The following is a 20,960-nucleotide window of genomic DNA, read 5'->3' on the forward strand; positions in this document are numbered from 1 at the left end:
TTTTTTCTGTGAACATTTTTTTAAAATAAGGAGGCTAACGAGGGGGGGGGGGAATACCATGGAAGGAATCCCCACCTAGTAGCCGCACACTGATTACTCGTTTCTCCATTACGGTCTTAGTGGTAGAGATCTCTACAACTAGCCTCTAAGGGTGAAATGCGTAACAGGTGAGCAGCTGCTGGGCAGGGATTTATTGATTAAAGTATACAAGCGGTGAATGGTGGTGTTCAGCTTTTCTTTGTACTAAATTGCTGTTTTCTAGCGTGGACGGCTCCGGGTTGGCACACACGTACACCCAAAGATCACTGTTGGATGGAGCAGTGAAGCTTTTTGAGGGGACATTTTTTGACACAGAAAAAGGTCTAGGTAGGTGAAAGAAGCTTCCGTAAAACTGGCCATTCACTGGTTGAATTTCAGTTGACTAATTGTCGGCTGAATGGTGACTGCAGTCAATCGTTTTTTACATGCAGGCTGAATGAGAAAAAATGGCCAGCTTTACCCTGGGGGCCCATTGTGTCTTTAAAAACTACCAAAAACCTCTTTCACTTCCCTTCCCCATTGACACCAATGCATCTTCCAAAATTTTGGGTAAAATTAAAGTTTTGCTTATTTCTAACTGGGATACCTGACATCAGAGAGTTTTTCAATCGGGGATAGAGGCCAAAACGTGCGTGTTTCGTTATGTCATCCAGCAATGATGGGAAGATCAGTATACTTAAAGTGACACTAAACTCAGGAGTTAAATCTTAAAAATGCATTCAAGTACCTTAACTATTAACAACAATGTATCTTATTTGTGTATCACTCGGCTGTAGATCCTCCAATCATCTCGGAATTGGTGGGTGCTGACACTGTCCTTCCTTCTGGAGGGGGGCTACTTTTGTTCCACATGGTCCCTGTGTGTGTTGTAAAATAGTCACCGCTCTAAGCTTGCTCCCGGGATGGACTACAATCTCATGTTTCGTTCACTAATTTGTATTGAGATTAAAATCTCAATACAATAATCCTGTGTACAGTTCCTGGTTTGGCAGCCTGGAGCACAATCTCAATACAAATTAGTGAACGAAACATGAGATTGTAGTCCATCCCGGGAGCAAGCTTAGAGCGGTGACTATTTTACAACACACACAGGGACCATGTGGAACAAAAGTAGCCCCCCTCCAGAAGGAAGGACAGTGTCAGCACCAATTCAGAGATGATTTGAGGAGCTACAGTCGAGTGATACACAAATAAGATTCATTTTTGTTAATAGTTAAGGCACTTGAATGTATTTTTAAGATTTAAATCCTGAGTTTAGTTTCACTTTAAATGCAGTTCTGTAAGGGCAGGCAGGGTTTTACCTCAACAATCTAAAATGTACTCTACTGAAGGTGTGACAGGTGCTCCTTAATGATTCAGTAACCGTAATACTACATATATAGTTGTGGCTTTTCCTTAACCATCTGATGACCAGTGGGGCTACCAGGAACCAAACTGGGCTGCGGGGAAGGAGGCTGCGGAGCGTGCACTGTCATGGTGTCCAGATTCTGCCCGTTCCAGCAGAAAATTCTGTATCCTTTTATAAAGTGTTTTCGGTATGGGGACTGATTGTAATGCTACAAACATCTTGTAATAAACTCTTAAATAATCTTCAAGATGTTAATGGAAACCCCAAAAGTAATTTTATTTTATTAATCTGCAGCTTTTATTCAAATAATCCCTGGTGTTCCTGCCGTGAAGGTGCTTCAGTTACTTGTTATTACCTGTTATGGGGTGACATCTCCCACTTCTGCTCCTGTGTTGTCATGCTGTCATATGCTCCCCATTTACTGTGCCAACACAACTGGACATGGTTCACTGTTGTAACTATTAGGCCCCGTTCACACTGAGCGATTTATCGTGCGGTAATTCCCGCGATATCGCGGCTATTTACCGCGCGATATCGCTCTCCAATGCATCTCAATGGGGCTCTGTCCGTCGCTGTCGCGGGTCGTGCGTCGCTACAGCAGGACCCTTTTTGGAGCGGATTTTGCCACGATTCTAGCATGCTCAATGCGACAATGTGAATGGGGCCTTAGGCCTCATTCACACAGCTAAGAGCCGGCCCGTACAGATCAGTGTGTATGAGTATGGAAAAGCGCACCCGCGCGGATTTGCAGCTCGGGTGAGTGTACGGCCGCGTACTCCCATAGAGAAGAACAGGCTGCTGCTTACAATCATACGCAGCACCTGCCCTTCCCGGGAGCGGCCCGATACGGCCGTGCACGCCGCACGGATCTGTACGGGCTGGCTCTTAGCAGTGTGAATGAGGCCTTAGGAAGCCAGTACAGAGCAATGATATGTAACTGGAGTGCATGTGGACCGGAAGTGGCTGGAGGAGATCAGCAGCAATGAGATGGGAAAAAGAAGGGGAAAAAAAGTGAAAAAAAGGTTTTATAGAAATAAATTTACATCTACTTTAACAAGATAAGCTGCAAACAAACATTTTTATTTTTATCAGTGCGTTAACTTGTCCATATAAACGGCAGCTGGGGCAGTTACCTTTGCATGATATTTAAAATCTCCTATACGGGGTTTCAGACATTGCTCAGTTAATGCCTGCTTAGCTCCTGTCTGCTCTCTGCACCATACGTCCATCACTACAGTGGAAGGGATTGGAAGCACTAAGACCAGACTTCATCCCATTCAGGTAAGTCAACATTTTTTTTAAGCAGACCTGTCACAATACATTGGGGTCTAATGATAAGAATTGGTGGGGTCCTTCACCCGGCTAATATCTGTGATCATTCATTTTGTGTTAATAATAGTAAAATCCAACATTCTTAATGTATGTTGGATTTTACTATTATTAACACAAAATGAATGTCAAATGTATTGTGATGTAAAATTTTATTATGGCCACTAGATGGAGCTGAGGAGCATAGGAAATTATTTTCTGCTATCCTCAGCTTCATCTTGTGGTTATAATGCAGTATTACATTACATTCGACCTGAAAATAAAATATTTTAGGAACGTCAGTTTTTGCCATTAATAAAAATAAAGGAACGATTGCAGTTATTTGCATGAAGGACCCCACCAACTGTTTATCTGCCCGGCAAATTGTTTATAAAAAGACCCCAATAAATCAATGCTTGTAAAGACTGTGTATGGGCTAAAACAATCATAATGACTGTTTATAACAACTGTATATCTGTATCCACCTGAAGGCTTATCTGCATGAAGCTGCCGTAGTAAGATATACTATATGGTCAAAAGTATGTGGACCCCTGACCATCACACCTACTTAATAGGTCCAAAACTATGTGGATTACCACCTTCAGATGGGTGGGGTCAGATGTTGTAATTAAGGGTACTGTTAATGCTACACCATACAAAGACATTGAAAGCAATTGTGCACTTCTAACGTATGGCAACTTTTTGGGGAAGGCATTTTTCTGTTCTAGAATGACAAGCCAGCTCCATAAAGACATGGTTTGACCAGTTGGCTGGGAAGGAACTGGAGTGCTCTGGACACAGTCCAGAACACAACCCTATTTAACATCTTTGGGATAAATTCGAAGGTTGATTGTGGGTCAGGTCTTCTCATCCAAAATCTGTATATGACCTGACAAATATGTTTTTAGTTTTCTGGGGACAACTTCCCACAAACACACTCCAAAATCCTGTGGAAGGCCTTCCCAGAACAGTGGAGGCTGTTTTAGGGGGCTGGGGGCCAACTCCATGTTAATGCCGATTGGTTTGCATTGGGATGTCCAACAAGCTTACATAGTTGTGATTGTTAAATGTTCACAGACTTTTTCCCAATGGGTTCCCATAGGGGATCTTTTTATCAATGTTGTCACCAAAGATTTTCCCAGTATTCTAATGGAATCCTATACAGGGTGACCGACGGGAGTCGGACGTTTTTAGAATAGGTAGTACACAGTGCTTACGACAGCTTTGTTTGAAGTGGTGAGTCTTGGTTCTCACTAATTCACGACTCAACCCTAACTCACTTGCATGTCTTCGAGCAGACCGTCTCGGGCTCCTAACCAGTGCCTCTCCCACCCATGCAATGTTTTCCGGCGTCCTTGCAGTGCCGGCGGGACCTGGTAGTTTCTTGTTCATAATGTTTCCGGTTGTTCTGAAATGTTCAACAAACCTGAGGACAGTGTTGCGACTGGGAACGGCTCTGTGTCAACCAACATTGAACATTGATTTCAAAATTGAATTCTCGTCAAAAAAGCCGCTGCATTGCTGTGATAGACTCACCACTTCGGACAAAGCTGTCGTGAGCGAACAATGTTGTAATGTCCACTGCTTCATTGTGACTGAATTGGCATTCCAGTGGGGGGGAAGACACTTAGCTCGTCCCCCTCCCATCACCACTTACTGTTTTCTACCTGTTCTAAAAACGTCCGGATCCCGTCAAAAAAGGTCCGGCCCCGTATAAAAAGGTGGCTGTATTTTGGGTGAAAGTTGTGGAATGTTGGGTGAAAACATTGATAAATGGACCCCATGGTGTATAAATGTTTATCCATGGCACTGCCTGTGCTCACTGGTGGTACTGAAGGCTCCTGGTGTCTGAAGGCCAGGGCCGGATTTCCCACAAGGGGGGAAGCAGGGGTGGGGAATTCCTATCTCACAACGCCCGGGATATGCAGTTCCTGGCGCCGGGCACCTAGTTCATCTCTACATTTAGCCCTGCCGCCGATGTTTTGTACAAGTGATCTCGACGATGTTGCCGAGATCACTTGTATGCAGCCTGTATACAGGGGGGTGCATTGAGAAACCTGGCACATGGGGCAGCAGAGAGGGTAAATCCGGCCCTGCTGAAGGCTCATCATTGGCTCTGAACAAACAAATGATAAAACAATAACATTGTTTTAAGGATTTGAATGCAAAGCACTAATGTTGCTGAAGTATTAACTTGTGGAACTGGATCTAAAGTAAGACTCCGGGTTCTTTGGCTAAAACTCACCATCTATTTGTGTACTTGCAGGAGAGAATAGCGAAGAGTCACGGATCCCAGTGCGGATTCTGCACGCCAGGAATTGTCATGTCGCTGTACGCCTTACTGCGCAATACACCCCAGCCCAGCATGGAGGAAATAGAAGATGCTTTCCAAGGTAGGATTAAACTCCCAAATCTTCTATCATGATGATAGCTATGTGTTTAGTCTGCAAATATGATTACTGAGAACATGATAAACCTTAGCTAACTCTTTTAAGGTGGACCTCATGCTTAAGGTGTAAGCATAAAGTTATTTTCACAGTCTTTTAAGAATGGATAAGTAAAGAGTATTAATACTACTGAAATACCTTCCCCGGAGGAAATGCTGCTCCAAGCACTCTTCAGGACATGCCATGAATACAAAGTCTTAAGCTCCTGCTCATGTGATTTTTTTTGTTGAAATGGTAGATCAGCCAATATAACTTGGTACTTCCCCTTAGAGGGATATCACATAACCAGGTGTAGGTAAGTATTTTAGACTTCACTACAGCACACATTACAAACTGGAAGTCTTCACAGCAAAAAAATAACTGGACAATATTATGTTGCACATGGCAGGTCTGTAAGTGAATGCCACACACTACTTTGTTGCCCATGTATTATCATAATTGCCCATTTGTAGCTCGCATATAGTTGAAATTGCCCATTTGCTGCCCCAAAATGGTTAGGATTGTCCATTTGTTGCCCAGTTATTACCATGGCTGCTCATTTGTTGGCCATGTAGTGTTATGATTGCCCATTTGTTGGCTATTTATTGCCACAGCTATCCATTTGTTGGTTTTTAGCATCATTATTTGCCCATTTGTTGGCTATGTACTGTTTCAATTGCCTGTTTGTTAGCCATGTGTTCTCACAATAGCTGCATGTTGCCATGGCTACTTATCTGTTGCCCATTTTTTTTCACAATTGCTCATTTGTTTGCTCCTTGACTGTCCATTTGTTTCCCATGTAATGTCAGGATTTGCCCATTTTTTTGCCCACATATTAACATGACTGCCCATTTGTTGCCAATCTATTGTCACAATGGCTCATTTGTTGGCCACATATGTCATGTCATGATTTCCACTTTGTGGTTATATATGGTCATTAATTCTAGCATATCACCCATGTGTTGCCCCACCAAATTTTACAATTGCTGGTTCACTACCAAATATTGCCAAGATTGCTGTTGTGTCACCTGCGTATTATCACATCTGCCTGTAAATTACCACAGTTCAAAGCTATGGTGCTGTTTGTGACCAGCACCAGTCAGCACTGTTTGTTTTGAGAAACATATTACTACAATAGGACCCCCTCTCCCACCTGTGTAAAGTCCTGTTACTTTCAACCATGACCATAAAGTTTATTTCAGCTGTGCCCCCTCTCCTCCAGTGGCATTTTTCCCCTTCCAACTGCAGAATCTCCAGCTCATGATGGTGAAAAAGTTCCCAGCTATCTGAAACGCACCTGTAGTAGGCTAAGTCTGAAGTGGATCTTAGGCTGAGGGTACAGCTGGTAGGCAGGTGGAGCCAATGCATCCATAAGGAGAGTTCTTGAGTACAAAAAACCTGCAGCAGAAACCAAGTCCTTCCAGTGGCAGAATGGCTAGGTCTGTGCACGTTCGCACCAGAGACCTAGGTTTAGAGACGTTAAACTAGAGACCTTAAACTAGAGGGTCTCTAGTTAAATTTAGTGATGGGAATTTACTAAAACCGGAGCAGACAGAGTCTGGAGCAGCTGTGCACAGTAACCAATCAGCTTCTATCTTCAGCTTGTTCAGTTAAAGTGACATTAAGGATAAAAAATGTTTCCCTCCCCCCCATGTTAATGTCAGCACTTACCTTAAATGATGTCTCTCAATCCGATCTTCCTCTTCTTTCCCCATGTTTTCATTTGTCCCTCCAGCGGTGCGGCGGCTCTCCGATCCAGCGGTGACTCCTCTCTGCTTACAGGCACTTCTGATCCAGCGGTGTCTCCCGGCCAAGAATCCGAACTGCGCATGCGCCCGCCCCAAGATCCTTTGTGGCCGCATGAACAGTTCTGGACTCTCGCCGCCGGAGCGCGCAGCGATAATGAGGTCAGTCTATACCGCTGTTTAAGCGTAAAAAAAACAAAAACTTTTTGCCTATATCTATTGCTTGTCAGCAGTAGATATAGGCAAAAAAGCGGGAGGCTTTAGAACCCATTTAAGCTTCAAAAAGCTACATTGGAAGCGGGTTGGTTGCCATGAACTGCTGCTCCAGAGTTTGTATGATCCAGTGTTAGTAAATTCACCGCAATGAGTCAAAGAATGGCCTTTTAGAAAAAGTCAACACAATTTAAATAAAATCTTATGTTTACATGATTCAAGTAAAAAAAGTTTTCCAAATGCTTATAAAATAATTGGTATACATTAAATAATTAGTAACTAATAATTATACAAATATAACCAATTATAACACAAGTAAAGTATGTTAAAACTCATTGGCACAAATTGAAGGAGCATTTAAAAAAAAATCAACTCATGACCACTGAGCCTTAAGCTGGCCATGCACTGTTCTATTTTTTAATTCAACCCACGGGCAAAATGGAAAAAATAGAAAAGATTTCTCTATCAAGGCTTACGAGCATTGATGGAGGAATCCTCGCTGTTTCTTTTGTACCGGCCGCTGTCAAAATACCTGAACAGAGCTGGCAGCTCATTGGCTCACCGCTCTGTTCGTTCGAAGATTTCCCATCCAGCTCCTTCAGCTGATCAAGGGATGCCGGCCAATAGGGTGCCGACAGCAGCAGCCAATGTGCGAATTTCAGCCAATTCCCGAAGAACCGGACGAAATTCACATGGTGTGTGGCCACTTTTACAAATTGGTTTGACTTTCTAAAATATTGCACCGCTGATTACAATTATTCCAAGCCCCCCTCTGACATTTCTTTAGGTTTTTATTGATGTTTCTGTTGGGGAAATTCACTCTCTCTATTTGTCATAATGACCATTGTTTAGCAGGACCATTCGGTCATTAGGACCAATAGAGGACCCACATTTTTAGCTGTAACCAGAACATAAATGGAAGGGGAACTCTTACAATGTTGGACTTTTTTCTACAGTAACCTTTTAACCATCCCCAACCTATCCAAAAAAAAAAAAGAGTTTTGGCTTAACATACACTTTAACTGATTGCCACCCAGAGTTTGGCAGGGATGTTAGATTATAAATTCGTTCCAGGTTATGAATGGGGGGAATGGTTTAGGTTTCTCCGTAAAGCTCTATATGAAGATCATTGCTGTATAAAGTAGAAAAAAAGAATATAATTGTATAAAACTCAGAATTAATAGCAAATTCGTGGACAGTGTTATATGCTTTATGTAGTACTTACCAGTGTATCTGCACTGACCACATGCAGTCTGATATATGTCTGATATCCTCCTTACTGTCAACCAAACAGGAAATCTCTGTCGATGTACTGGATATCGTCCTATTCTTCAGGGCTTCAAGACGTTTACCAAAGTGAGTTTTATCTTTGCTTAGGAGTGTTTCTATTCCCTAGATTAAGAGTCAAGATGACTACATATGTGAAATAAAGTGTGAGATACAAACTATAAGCTGTTGCAAAGCAGTGCATAAAAAAACACAACATAGGTTTACAGTTGTGTTGTGGAACTATTGAAATTATAACATGATAATGTACAGTATGAAACCTTAACGGTTTCCTATTACTAAAGGGTCATTCCACCCAGAACCATAGATTAGTCAGAGGGGATCCAGGGGAGCTAGGTCAGCCCCTTGGCTTCTTATATGTCTTGGATTCTCCAACAGTGAAATCTCTGGCCATAATTGCCAAATTAATTAATGTCCACTTGGGAGTTTTCGGGTATTCCTGTCCACTATTGTGTGCTACTCCTGTTACATTCTCCATATTATAAAATTAACATAAAATCCACTCATAATGTGCATAGTAGGAATGCAGATCTAGGAACTTGGCACAGTGGATGGTGGGAGACTCTCATAATGGACACAGAAGGTGTACAGACCCAGGAACTCACAAAAGGGATGGTGGGATCCCCTCCATAATGGGTACAACAAGTGTACAGAACTAGGAACTCAGCATAGGGATGGTGGGAGCACCTCATAATAGGCACAGAAGGTGTACAGACCCGGGAACTCAGCACAGGGATAGAGGGAGCCCCACATAATGGGTGCAGCAGTTGTGCAGACCCAAAAACTCAGCACAGAAATGGTGGGAACCCCTCATAATGGACACAGCAGGTGTACAAACCCCTGGACCTCAGTGCAGATATCTCATCAATAGAATCCCTGAGAAATAGAAGAGACTGTCAGGGGCTTATCTCTCTAGTGTATAAAAAAACAAAAAACTGAAATATGGGTTTTGGGTGGACTGTCTTTCAAACTTGATTAACCTAAAAATAATCTAAATATATATTGTTAATGCTATCTTGATGGGGGGGACGAACTACGACCCCAAGGTTTTTTAAGTGTGTTGCAGACACCGCATAGACATAAATTTGACAACAGCCAAGTCGTAGACGTGTCCCCAGCGTCAACTTCCATGCATAGGGCTTCGAGCTGGAGGCTTTGTAGCTGATATGGCAGTTTAAATATAATGGACATGTTAACACCAAATATATTTTCTCCTAGGACAGCTGTTGTGGCAAAAAGACGACCAATGGTTGTTGTATGGACATGAAGGAAGAAAAGGAGGTGAGATCTATATAAGGTCCCTTCATGGTCTTTGTTATGCTTATTTTAATATGTTTTCCAACAGGGACATAAATACAAATTACAGGGTCTCGTATCCAAATTTTACTGGCCCCATTGACTCCCACTTTCCTAATCTTCTCAACCGTTGACTTTGCTTGCGATGATTTTGATATGTGCAGGTTTGTGTCTGGTATTAGCATTTTCCAGTCTGTTAGAAAATCTCTGTGTTTAATTTTGCTGTAAAACAGAATTGGCTTGAGCAGTCATGGCTATAACTTCATAAACAGGATAACACTACTGATATTCAAAGCAAATGTATCATCACTGCTTAAAAAAATAATATATTCAACATTAGATAAACTATATAAAATTCCAAAGGCATATTATACAGTACATAGAATATACAGTATATGTTTTTGTTAAAGGAAAACTATGGGGTAAGTGTTTTTCCCCATAGTTCTTTTTAGGGTCATGGGAGGACATATACTAACCTCCTCCCGTGACACAAAGATCAGTATATCGCGGGTTATTGCTTGCGATATACTGACAGCGCCGCAGCCTCGACAATACTGTCGAGATCCACCCAGCTACATGAGTGACAGCTGGCTCTGCCTATCTATGACTGACAGTCACCGTGCTCTGCGGGGAGATGATCGGGAAAGTGAGCGGATCGGTGCATGTTTCTGCTCACTTCCCGATCGATAGAGCCGACCTGTGACAGCTTCTTTGTCACAGGTCGGCTTTAACTATGAGGATGAGTGAAAATCACTCACCTCACAGTTCCTCTTTAATCAATGAGCATTAGACTAATAACTGAAAATAAATAAACATTACACGGGCAAACATAGAAACCCTGTAATTCATTAAAAGCCACCATATTATCGAATCCAATAAATGATCTATCCAACATTATTCTAAAGAACTAAGAGGAAAAATGCAGTTACCAGTAGGGGACTGAGAATGGATGTATACAAATCTCAGAACCAAAGATCAGCAAAGACTAAAGTTTGTCATACCCAGTAGAAGACTGAAAATACTCAGTAGAAGACATGGAACTTTCAAAAGATGTTAATTGCCACATGGTGTCAATAAAAAAGCAAAGAGAAATACATATGTGATCTTCTAAAGTACATTTTGTTCTCTATGCAGACAAACACATCTTCAGCTTTGTTTGACCCTTTGGAATTCAGACCCTTGGACCCAACACAAGAGCCAATTTTCCCTCCAGAATTACTGGTAAGAGTTAGAGAGAGAGATTTATTTATTTAATGTATTTATTACAGGCATTTATACAGCGCCAACAATCTACACAACACTTTACATAGTAGCACATTCACATCAGTCCATGACCTCAAGGAGCTTACAATCTAAGGTCCCTATCTCAACACATACTGGGCCAATTTAGACAGGAGCCAATTAACCTTCCAGAATGTCTTTGGATTGTGGGAGGAAACCGGAGTACCTGGAGGAAATCCACACAAGTACAGGGAGAACAAGCAAACTCTTTTGGGATAGTGTCCTGACCGGGATTAGAACTGGGGACCCCCAGTGCCGCAAGAGATGATCAATTAAACATTTTAAGCACAGATGATTGGAATGCATGGCACAGCATGAACAATCATCAGTGTGAACAGAAACATGAATGCCAACGCTGGACACAGTAATAGCCAAAATAATATCAAATTGTTAACACAAAAAGTTCCCTTAACCACCTCCGGGTCGGCCGTAGTAAAAAAACGGCCGGCCCGAGCTCTCTAGATCTGAGCGGGCGTCTTTAGACGTCCGCTCAGACACGCCCCCCCGCACGCGCCGCTCGGCGCGCGCGAGCGGGAAATAACAGGTCATATGATGTGTTAACAATATGATATTAATAATTTCAAGATATCATTAAACAGAGGACAGACATGTCATTGATGATCATCCCTCCTGATGAAGCAGACCCTGATCTGTGAAACACGTTGAAAGTGATGTCTGGTTATGCGAAATGATCATATGAGATATGGGAACAGCCAATGAGCTGCTCGCTCTGTCCGGCGGCTGCTATCCGAATACAATGTAGACAGTGGGAGATTCCTCGATCACGCTCGTAAGTGTTAATGGGGGAATCTGTTCTATTTTCTTCGTTCAGCCGGCATTTTGAATGAAGAACATAGAAATGTGTATACCCAACTTTATGCTCTGTGCTGGCAGAGCTGAGTAACAGGTACACCCCCTCATGAACAAGTGTCCTCACACAGATTTGTATTATAAAGAAAGAGAGAAGGCGTGTCTGATCAGATCTGTTACTGATTACTGACAACAGTAGGTATAACTCTGGTGGCTAAAAGGCTGCACAGTTAAGCTTAACCACCCGGCACAACTGCTGTAACAGAAAAGAAGAGGTAAGACTATGAAAATGGAGTCTGTAAGGACAATGTCTCTTTGAGTGTATATCCATTTATGTGACTTCAAATGGTTTTAAAAAAAGGCTGAAGATTTGTGTTTACTGTCTGCCATACAGTTGCAGAAGACCTCCCCTCGTAAACAGTTGAGCTTTAAAAGTGAAGATGTTCTGTGGCTTCAGCCCTCCAGTCTGAGAGAACTTCTAAATCTGAAAGCTCAATATCCAGGGGCCAAGCTGGTGGTGGGCAACACTGAAGTGGGTAAGTCACAAACCCATTGGCACATATTTATCCACATTTCCCACACCACTCAGACATTAGGGAGCAGTTATAGTAAAATTAATTTAATGTGCTTCATTCTGGCCATCTGGATTTTTTATAATGTTGCAATTAGATTCCTGATAATGGAAGCCATAAAGGCTAGCAAGCAGTAGATATATGCAAAAAGTTTTTTAAAAAAAGCTTTGAAAAGGGTCAATACTCACCAGTGTCTTCCCCGCACGATCCCGTCCGAAAATGTGAAAATTCTCGTGCGGCCGCAAAGCATCTTGGGGAGGGCGCATGCGCAGTTCACATTTTCGGCCGGGACGCGAGGAGAGACACAAGGTAAGTCTATGGACGCGTGCACCCGCATGCAGATGCCATGGGACAGAAAGTGCTAGCAAGCTCAGAGGAGTCAACGCTGGATCGGAGAGCCGCAGCACCGCTGGAGGGACAGATGAAAAGGACAGGAAAGAAGAAGATCGGATTAAGAAACATCATTTAAGGTAAGTGCTATAATTAACATTGGGGAAGGGAAAAAGATTTTTTACTTTAATGTCACTTTAAGCTGGCCATAGGCTGGTAGATTTTGATATGAACGTTCACATGAAGAATCTCGTCAGAACATTCCATAACGTCATGAAAAACCTGACAAATGTCCTTTGAAATTTTGTTTGATTTTAACAATTGGTAGTGAAAACAAATGGAGCTTCTTGAACAAAAAGTATTTTCACTGTTAGAATTTCCTTGATTTGAGAAAACATTTCCATCCTGCACTTTCCATTTTTTTCCGTCACTACTTTTGAAAGCAATCATCAATTGGACCCCAATAACTATTAGAAAATCAAACAAATTTTCCAAAAATTATTTTTTTTATTCACGCAAAATGCTACTGGTGCCTTGTGACCAATATTGACAGTGTTCTACAGGGAAAATTCTCCCCATTTTGTTTTTCTGGTGACCATTGTCACCAAGATGAAAAGTGGTGGGAAATCCAAAATGTTATTGATTGTCACTGGAACTGGAGGTGAGGACAAATCTTTCAACTGGGGCAAATGTTCCGGTGAAATTCGTCTAGTATGGGAATCCCTATCACTTTGTGTAGATTTTCTTATCTACCGTTTCATCTTCAAGACAGGAAATAAAGGTGAATCTCCCCAGGGGGGCACAGGCAGCAAATAAATACCTGATAGTGGTTTACCCTTACATACTCTTTTTGAAACTAAAAAAGAAGGAAGTTTGGGCTATACATGCACTTTAACGCTAGAGTTTAATCTGCTTATATTTTGCTTTCCCTGGTTCCTTCCCCATCAACATGGCAAATTTTTGAATAAAATCTGTCTGTTTAATAACCCAAGGACTATACCCTTAGATGCTAGCCTGCCACACAATCTAGGGGGTCATCCATCACCACTTAGAGGATGGGTGCTACATTTACGCAAAATACAAACAGTTTGGTTGAAAGGGGCTCTTGGCCTCAAAACTGAATTTTCCTTACCCAGGTTGTATGTTGGGTTGATGCTGTTGTTTTCATTAACATTAAGCTTTTATTCCTGAGCCCTGAAAAACGGGGATTTTTGAAATGCCCTAGCACTTTATATAGGATGTAAAATGAATTTCCTATATCTACCTGCTGGGCACATATGTTTGGGCGCTTTCACATTCTTCCCCTTTCATATTTAGATCATGCTATTCAAATATGGCGTTTATCCAGAAGACCTCTTGAAAGGGCCGTTTGTTTTCATACATCTCCCAAGGGTCTTTGTCTGAAGTCTCCGTAACCTACTTGTGCAGAATTTGTTACACAGTGGCATAAGCAAGCTTTTTTTCCCTTTATTTAAAGCCTTTAGCAATGAATTCATATTTCATAGTAAAATGCCGTTTTGATTTCAACATGAAAATTATTGCATGCAAATCTTAATGACCTTTTGTAACCTCAGCTAATTGCTGGTGTGGGAAAGTGTATATCAAAAATTCTTGCGTAACTTGTTCTCCTCAGGCATTGAGACCAAGTTCAAAAACATGCGGTACCCAGTGATAATCGCCCCGAGCTGGATTCCAGAGTTAAATAGAGTTGAACACACCCAGGATGGTAAGAGACACAATTTATTTTCATTGGAAGTGGGCCTGTTCTTTTAAAACAACATCCTACAACTAGTGATTGGATTATGGAAGTAGAACAAGGTGGTTTCAGAAAAATTCACACCTTCCGTCATGTTCTCAGAAAATCAACATCTTCAGAGATAATTCATGACACCATGGTCATTAGACCATGGTCAAGGGTGACTGAATAGCTCATGTAGCTTTACATTTAATATAATGATGATGGACAATGTGGATGAAGGTCTTAAATATATCTGCCACTGTGGTGACCAAATTCTACGTCCTTCCCAGTGGATGGTCATCTAATTAATGCCTCTGATGATAGGGTAGATCGCTGCACATTCCAATATTTGTGCTTTCTTTCCTAGGCATTTGTTTTGGCGCATCCTGCACCTTGACTGTGATCGGTGAGGTCCTTCAGAAAGGAGTTGCTGAGCTTCCAGCCTACAAAACAGAAGTGTTCCGGGCTGTCCTGGAGCAGTTGAGGTGGTTTGCTGGCCAGCAGATTCGTAATGTTGCTGTAAGGATGTGCACAAAGCTGTGAACACAGATAAACATGTAAAGCTGGGACTAAGCCCCACCCACTCTATGCATTTGGACGGTCTGCTTATAGGTCTGCCTATATAATGTATGGCCAAAGGTTTGTGGGCACCTGACATTCACACCTATGAGCTTGTTGGACATTCCATTCCAAATCCATGATCATTGCGCATTAATATGGAGTCGCCCCTCCACTGTCTCCTTTGTGGCTATAACTGCCTCCACTCTTCCAGGAAGGCTTTCCACAAGAATTTGAGAATGTGGCTTTGGGAATTTTTGCCAAAAGATCATTTGTGAGGTCAGGTACTGATGTTGGATGAGAAGACCTGGCTCACAATTGGCATTCCAGTTCATCCCCAAGGTGTTGTAGGGTTGAGGTCAGGGCTCTGTGTAGGACACTCAGGTTCCTCCACCCCAAACTCATCAAACCATGTCTCTATGGAGCTGATTTTGTACACAGAGGCACAGTGATGCTGGAACAGAAAAGGAGCTTCAGCAAACTGTTACAACACAAAGTTCAAAGCACACAAATAAAATGTTTTTGTATGCTGTGCATGCCCACATTCTTTTGATCATATGGTGTATTGCTGGGTTTGTTGGTTTATAGTTCTTTTCAGTGGATTGAACAAGGCAGTTACCGAAAAGTGGGTGGAACTAATTTAAAGCAACCATTTCCCTCACTGGTCCTCTTTTCTTCCTCTTAATGTTGATCTTTCTCTTTCTACGTCTCTTGCTTAGACAAACACAGATACACAAAGCATCAGAGATTTTGAAGTATAGTAGAACATTCCTAGAGCAAGCCCATCCCTATACCTGAGCTTTATCAGGTGTCGTTAGCTCATGGACATTACTTTTGAATGTTTTTTTTTTTAAGCAAGATACCTCTTGGCCCTCTTCCTGATACATGTTTATGATTTGCACTTTTGTATGTTTCACAGGTTCCTGCACTGTGGACTGTCCTAATTTTCCAATGTGGATTACTTATGTTTTGTTCTCCTTAAAAAAACTTTAAATAACAATGTATTGAAACAGAATGTAAACCTTTCATAACGAAAATATAGGGCTGCCATTCTTGACTTCTTTTTGGAGTTGCTAGTCTTTTGACTCGTTGACTCTCTGGCTTCAATACATTTGCTTCCACCATAAAATCTTGGTATTGTTTCATACAGTATTTGCATTGACGTTGACACTAGATTATATTGTCCCCCTTGGTAATTATAGGCTATTGGAGGCAATATCATGACGGCCAGTCCAATCTCTGACCTGAACCCAGTATTCATGGCAAGCAGCACTAAACTACAACTCATTTCTAAAGGTACAAATCAAGATTCAATCTGTGAACTGGGACAATACTAATCATCATCTGTTGTCTGGACCACTGAGCTGGCAGTTAGATTCTGACTCCTGAATTGGATTGGTAGCTGCATGAAGTCTACAGAGAGGAGGAAAGCATGGGTAGACAGTTCCTGATACTGCCTACCTTGGGGGGAACACTGGTTAATTTTTTTAATACAAATCAACCCTTGTCTTTCATTCTCCACGGCCAGTGCAGGCATGAAATCATTGACCAAACAAGCCCTATAGCATATCTCTATAGTTTAAACTCCTGTATTTGTTCCATTAGGGGTATTTCCCTTTACTTCCTATGCTAGAGACACATTGGGTGAGAGGAAATTTGTTGGACGGTTGTCACATTACAGATATCCCTTTATTTGCCCAGTATTCCTGTTTCCGGGGACGACCCTAAAAATTTGGACCATTCACCACTTTCTGTTCCAGTGACAATGGTCACTGGGACAAATAGAGAGGGTGAATCTATATAGTGAGGTATGTACACCTGGTCTTGTTTCAGGTTTAGGTTCTTGATTTGCTGCGGTGGGATGATGTATGCGCAACTCAGTGTACATCCTCAAGAAGATTACAAACAGGCAGGTCAGGATAATTTATAAGGGAAGAGACATGAGGATCTATTTATACAAAATCTGAATAGCATTTGTCCAGCAAAACTGCAGGTACATTTGTTCTCTATGAATCAACCACCAGTTATGTGAATGTGGCAATAACAAGTGTTCTTAGTGCATTTTGTTCCTCTCCTCTTCCCCTGTCTGTTGGGGTCCCCCAAGGCTCTGTCTTTGGACCCCTTCTCTATCTACACCTCCTCTCTTGGTCAGCTGATCTCCATACATGGCTTCCAGTATCACCTCTATGCTGACGACACTCAAATCTATCTCTCCACTCCGCAACTCACCGCGTCGGTCTCCTTACGCATCACTAACTTACTTACTGACATATCGTCTGGATGTCACAACATTTCCTAAAGCTCAATCTATCAAAAACTGAGCTTATGGTATTCACACACCCCCGCGCACCCTCCCCCAACTTTTCAATCATGATTAATGACACAACGTTGGTCCCCCCCGGTGATTCTATCAAACTTTTCAATCATGATTAATGACACAACCATCCAACCCTCCCCCCATGCCAGGGTGTTGGCTGTCATCCTTGACTCGGACCTCACCTTTCTTCCCCACATCCAATCACTATCCAAATCCTGCCGCCTTCACCTTCGTAACATCTCCAAAATACGCCCCTCACCAATGAAACCACAAAGCTGCTTATCAAGTCCCTTGTTATCTCTTGTCTCGACTACTGTAACGTTCTCCTCATTGGCCTACCTCTACACAGGCTCCTCCTCCTTCAGTCTATCATGAATGCTGCTGCCAGACCTATCCACCAAACCAACCGCTCAGTGTCTGCATCCCTCCTCTGCCAATCCCTGCACTGGCTTCCACTCGCCCAGAGGATAAAATTCAAAATATTAACAACCACTTACAAAGCCATCCACAACTCTGCCCCCAGCTATATCTCCAACCTGGTCTCCAAGTATCACCCTAACCGTCCCCTACGCTCCTCCCAAGACCTCTTGCTCTCTAGCTCCCTTGTCAACTCCTCCCATGCTCGCCTCCAGGACTTCACCAGAGTCGCCCCCATTCTGTGGAACTCATTACCCCAACCTGTTCGCCTATCTCCTACTCTGTCTACCTTTAGGCGTTCCCTTAAGACTCATCTCTTCAGGGAAGCCTATCCCACCTCAACCTAACCACTAAAATATCAATCAAACAGTTCATCCCCACACAGTTACCTCCTCACGTATCTCTTCCCCCTCCCGTTAGATTGTAAGCCCTCAGGGGCAGGGCGCTCCTCACCATATTGTCTTGAATTATATTTTAGTGAATTTGTAGCGCGTTCAATACTCTACAAACGCTCTACAAAACGCTCAAACATGAAAATCCCATTGTTTTCTATGGGTATGGTTCACACCTTGCCGTATTTCAGCCCGTCTGAACGCGCTACAAAACGGCCTACGCCTGAAAAGGTACATGAGCTTCTTTGTGGCGTTTTTGTCTTGCGTTTCCATTGGGATACAGCCAAGTAGCCCTCGGAAACGCACTTTGTTGCACATTTTTTTTTACAGCGAATCACGGTAAAAACGCGCGTCACGAAACGCGCAACAAACGCGCATATTCGATACGCCTAGGTGTGAACAGAGCCTTATATTGTAAAGCGCTGCTCAAACTGTTGGCGCTATATAAATCCTGTATAATAAAAATAATAATAATAATAATAATAATATTTTCTCTTCTGGATAAATGTTCTTCAACCGGAGAGTGAATTGGGAAATACCTTATTATAGCCACTAGATGGAGGTGAGGATCATAGGCCATGAATACCTTAGTTACACGATCTACAGGATTATTCTCCAAAGGGTGAAGAGTTTGGAGAAGGCAGGAGAAGGGAACAATCTAGGACAAAATAGCTGAACTGCAAAGTGAGCTAAATTGGAGAATTTTTCCAAATCAGCTACATTGCCCTAGATTGTTCACTTCTCCTGCCTCCTCCAAACTCTGTCAGTGTTACAATTCAAGAGAATGCTGGAGAGACTGAGCATATACTTGTAACCATTGCTATCCCCATAGTATCAATGGTTACATTGTCATGCTCCTTCCTTCCAGCAGTCTCTAAAATTGTAACATTGTATCTGCTTACTAACATGTATTTATTTCCTATGATTCCTCAACTCCATCTAGTGCTCCTACTGGGGTATTTTCCCCATTTATGAATGGAACTATTGAAGAACATTCGACCAGAATAGAAATGACTCACACAGAACACATGTACCTGCAGCCTTGCTGGACGAATAAGCGAATGGAATTTTTCATGAACAGACCCCTATAGTATGTCTCTTCTGCCTGACTGTTTGCAAATGTTCCTTTTCTGTGTAATGTTCCGCTTTAAATAGTTTGCCTGGTGACCGTTATCTCATTTATCTCAAGTCTGCAGTTGTAAAAAACGTTTTCTGTCACTAAGTGTCAGATGATCAAATGACTTTCATGGTAAGCTTTGCATAACCAATCATGATTGTATAGGATGTAACAAGTTTAGTTCGGGGTATTCCATTCACTATGTCCTATTAACCTAATAAAGAACATTTGACCAGAAGAGAACATTCGGTTTGGCCTCATTCTCACAACAGCAAAATCACTTTTTTTTATAAACAATTCCTGGAGTTCTTTGTTGAAGGTAAAGTCAATTTTGAGGCGGATTTACTAAAAGATTTGAGAATGATTTGTGTGAAGATTCACTTTAATTATCCGATCACGTGAAAAGAAAATATTTCATTTACAGATGATTGGATGATTGAAATGAACATTTATTGTGTGGATTCTGAAATCCTTTAATAAATCTGCCTCATTGTGTCTCAATATGTTCACCTGCCAGCTCATGTCCCTCATATGACAGAAAATTGTGACTCTCTGTACAGTATTTGTCTGGCCCATCTTACATTTCACGACATTGTATTTGCAGACAGTGAAAGGACTGTACAGATGGATGAACATTTCTTTGCCGGATACAGAAAAACAATATTAAAACCTCAGGAGATCCTTCTCTCTGTTGAGATCCCGTACTCAAAGAAGGTAAGTTCTGTGAATTGAAAATCTGCCCCTAACCAGCTCAAGATGTTTTTTTAGCAGAGGTAGGCAACCTCGGCACTCTGGCTATGGTGAAACTACAAATCCCACCATGCCTAGACCTCTGTGGCTGTCACAGTCTTGAAATGCCTCATGGGACATGTAGTTCCACTGCAGTTGGAATTCCAAGGTTGCCCACCCCTGGTTTATAGTTTCTTTGTAGCTTTTAGGCACTTGAAGTTTCTTGTATAGTGCTGAGATTCACGTTTAGGTTGAACTCAAATCTTCAAATCTGACCCGAATTTCGTTCGTATTTTAAATTCCTGATGGTAACCAAACCCTTCTTTGTTGTTTAGTGTGCAGGCAGGTAGCTAAAATAAGTACAGAATCAATATGTGTTATACTTACAAAAGAAACTACGCTTCAATGAACCTAAAGTAGTATTAAACCCTCCAGTATCAAATAATGTTTGCCAGGGAAAAAACATCCAGGGCTCAGCCAGCAGGGAGAAGTGGGGCTTCTCCTCTGGTTCCCTGCTGCTCTTCCCCATCTGTATGCAGCAGGGATCCGAGGAGAAGTAAAGCTCTGCAACCGGCAGGGGGGGCTGGAGGAGGGAGCCGCTGTCACAACAGCATGGCTGAGCGGTGAGGAGAGAGAGAGAGCCGCTCAGCCAGGATCTGACAGCCGGCGGCTCTCAGCTTCAGCGCTTCCTTCACTTCTCCTCGGATCCCCGCTGCCTCTGCAGGAAATCTCTTCAGAGAGGGAAATTCCAGGTGGTCAGCAGTGTCACCCGAACTAGTGTCTCCATTGTAACATTTCATATCTATTCCTGTTCTGGTGACAACCCAAATTTTTCTTTCACTTTTAGTGATAACGATCACCAGGACAAATAGGAGGGGTGAATCACCCTAATGGGGACACAGACAGCTATTAAAAAAATTACAGGTATTCTAACCCTCATCCAAAACAAGAAAAAAAGTTTTGGCTCCAGTTGCAATAAAGTACCGTATTTTGCGGTCCATAAGACGCACCGGACCATAGGACGCAGGGAGGTCCGG

At 42.3% G+C, this 20,960-nt stretch overlaps 1 protein-coding gene and 1 long non-coding RNA gene across 2 annotated transcripts in view; one reads left to right on the forward strand and one right to left on the reverse strand.

The window, feature by feature from the left end:
- Positions 1-8,403, reverse strand: part of LOC108796819 — a 17,580-nt gene extending 9,177 nt beyond the window's left edge. The window contains exon 1 of the long non-coding RNA XR_001941835.1: positions 8,319-8,403. This is a non-coding gene — a long non-coding RNA (uncharacterized LOC108796819). The remainder of the gene's footprint in view (positions 1-8,318) is intronic.
- XDH (xanthine dehydrogenase) overlaps positions 1-20,960 on the forward strand; it is a 69,158-nt gene that overhangs the window by 6,861 nt on the left and 41,337 nt on the right. Inside the window, exons 3-13 of the mRNA XM_018568341.1 lie at positions 1,454-1,550; positions 2,560-2,668; positions 4,962-5,088; positions 8,374-8,435; positions 9,585-9,647; positions 10,797-10,883; positions 12,148-12,289; positions 14,289-14,381; positions 14,761-14,912; positions 16,154-16,247; positions 19,799-19,908. Coding sequence (XP_018423843.1) covers positions 1,454-1,550; positions 2,560-2,668; positions 4,962-5,088; positions 8,374-8,435; positions 9,585-9,647; positions 10,797-10,883; positions 12,148-12,289; positions 14,289-14,381; positions 14,761-14,912; positions 16,154-16,247; positions 19,799-19,908 — 1,136 coding nt within the window. The remainder of the gene's footprint in view (positions 1-1,453; positions 1,551-2,559; positions 2,669-4,961; positions 5,089-8,373; positions 8,436-9,584; positions 9,648-10,796; positions 10,884-12,147; positions 12,290-14,288; positions 14,382-14,760; positions 14,913-16,153; positions 16,248-19,798; positions 19,909-20,960) is intronic.

Source organism: Nanorana parkeri, unplaced genomic scaffold, assembly GCF_000935625.1.
Source record: "Nanorana parkeri isolate BGI_ZX_2015 unplaced genomic scaffold, ASM93562v1 scaffold31, whole genome shotgun sequence".
NCBI lineage: Eukaryota > Metazoa > Chordata > Amphibia > Anura > Dicroglossidae > Nanorana > Nanorana parkeri.